The 2,367-nt window shown below is 56.2% G+C and overlaps 1 protein-coding gene across 1 annotated transcript in view; it reads left to right on the plus strand.

Moving 5' to 3' along the window:
* The first annotated feature begins 781 nt into the window (after window positions 1-781).
* NCL (nucleolin) overlaps window positions 782-2,367 on the plus strand; it is a 9,707-nt gene continuing 8,121 nt past the window's right edge. Inside the window, exons 1-2 of the mRNA XM_012652201.1 lie at window positions 782-1,048; window positions 2,149-2,265. Coding sequence (XP_012507655.1) covers window positions 1,031-1,048; window positions 2,149-2,265 — 135 coding nt within the window. The 5' untranslated portion in view covers window positions 782-1,030. The remainder of the gene's footprint in view (window positions 1,049-2,148; window positions 2,266-2,367) is intronic.

The raw sequence follows: 2,367 nt of genomic DNA on the forward strand, positions 1-2,367 counted from the left end.
GCAGGCACATTTTAATGGGTGCATTAGTCCCAAATAACAAAGAGGGAACTTGTGAGTGGCCAAAGGCCCGGCTCTGCGGTCAGCCTGCCCAAGTCCCTCTTCCAACTCCACAGTCACAATACCCTGTGACCGCCAGACACTTATTTCTCCGAGGCTGTTGCCCATTAGGAGGAATAGCCACCGCATGAGGTTACTCTGGCATTAAATGGGATGTTTGTGCACTACTCACAGTAAACCTCACGAATATACGCGACTGCCTTTATTTACAGCTCTCAGGAAGCTGCTTCAGGCCCGTGGCCCGGGAGGGAATCACTGCAGCCAAGGGGATGACTTTGGCCCCAAGCTCGTCGGGCGGCAGGGCTAAGGTGTGCCTCCGAAAGGGCCACCGTGAACTTTGCGGTTCCTGAACTTCCGGCACTCGCGGGCTCATCAGCAGGAAAACCGGCCGAATTCCTCTCTCCAGGACCGCCAGGAGGATTAGCGTGGAGTGCCGGGGCCGCGCGTGGGGTCTCTGAGGAACTCCAAGGCCGCCGGAATCTACAGGACCAGACCATATTCGGGACCAAAGGTCCCCGCGCTCCCCTCACACCCCACGCTCAAAATTCCCATCTCACCGCGCAGGCCGGGGCCCGCGCGCCCGCCGCCCAATCAGCGCCCGCCTGGCACAAAGCGAGTCCCGCCCCAAGGCCCCGCCGCCGAGACCGCCCCATCCCCCGCCTGCCTCAGCCCGCCCACTCGCGCCCGCGCCCCGCCCCGTACCGTTCTAGGTTAGAGGCTCGCAATTGGCTCCTGGGGACGGGCGCGGGCTCTGGTTGGTCGAAGCGGAGTCACAAGGGCCCCGTCGTCGCCTTTCCAGAGGCGATTACTGGGCAGGCTCAGTCTTTCGCCTCAGTCTCGAGCTCTAGCTGGCAGCGAGGCGTACGTGCTCCGGGATCTTCTGTACCCGTGGCCGCCGTCGACGTCGCTTAGTTCCTCTAGGTTTGTCTCCGCCACTTGCCCGATACATACTCCGCCGTCATAAGCCGCCATCATGGTGAAGCTCGCAAAGGTAAGAGGCCTTGCGCGGAAGCACGGACATTTAGGCCTGTGTTCCGAGGGGCGCGCGCGCGGCGCCGCGGGGAGGAAGGCCTGCGCGCAGTCCCGGGCGCGTTCGAGGGCGCCATGCTGCGGAGAAGTCTCGCGCGACAAGCGGGGAGTTCTCGCGGCTTTTGGCTACTTGGTGGCGAGGTAGAGAGCTTCGGCAGGTGCGGGGGGGTGGCGAAAGCGGCGGGGAAAGACATAAGCGATGAGCGCGAGGAGGGGGCGCTGGGCCGCGGGGCGGGCAGGATGAGGCCAAACTCCTGCGACGAACAGGAGCTGGGCCCCGCCTCCTGACGCACGTGTCCCGGAGCGCGGCCCACCACGTGGGCCTGGCCGCGTGGGTCCCAGAGTCTCCGAAGAAACTGGTGTTCTAAGGCGGGAAATGGTGGGATGGGCCCTCGTGGGAGGCTCAGTGACCTCCGGGACTTTTCTGCCCGAGCCAGGCCAGCGGACACGTGGCAGGCCCTTGAAGGAAGCTTTGCCGCGTGCTTCTTGCACCGGGCTGTGCGCATCTGGTGGCCTACCCTGTACCCCCACGTGGCCCCGGCAGGTCTGGAAGGGGCGGGATTGTCTCGCTGGGAAAGGGAAACTTCGTAAAACCAAAGGCAGTTATTTTTAAAAGGCGATTTGAAAAAAAAAAAAAAGTGTCTTAAAGATCTTCAGCCTTAATTTGGTTTCAGACGAGGGTGGTAGAATAACGTGCCAGAATTTACCGAAGGGCTGTGACTAGTTCGCTGGAAAAATAGTCCAGTTGCAGGCCACTGGTTATTAATAATTGTACATGATGTGCTTAACTAAGGCAACAGGAAGAAAAATTATTTCGGGTTGCCTTTTTATCTCGAAGTTTGGTTTTCTGTTTGTAAAACCTGACAGGAAAAACGTGTGGGAATTTGAGAATTCCCCCCTCTTGCATATCAAGAATAGTCTTTGTTGTGCAATTTTAGTATTATGAAAAATGGATTCTGAGAAAGGAGATTATTGCATTTTACTATGTAGAATGATGGCAAAATATGTTTAGCTTGAAAAGTTGATGGAAGTGCAGTGTTCTACTTGTGTCCGTTTTTTTAGGCAGGTAAAAATCAAGGTGACCCCAAGAAAATGGCTCCTCCCCCAAAGGAGGTAGAAGAAGATAGTGAAGATGAGGAAATGTCAGAAGATGAAGATGATGACAGCAGTGAAGAAGAGGTAATTATATCCATCTTAATGCAGAGTTGTGTTGAAACTACAAAATGGAGAGTTAAAATGATGTCGTTTGGGTATTTGAATGAGTTTGAGACACATGAGATC

Source organism: Propithecus coquereli, unplaced genomic scaffold (assembly GCF_000956105.1).
Source record: "Propithecus coquereli isolate 6110/MARCELLA unplaced genomic scaffold, Pcoq_1.0 Scaffold383, whole genome shotgun sequence".
NCBI lineage: Eukaryota > Metazoa > Chordata > Mammalia > Primates > Indriidae > Propithecus > Propithecus coquereli.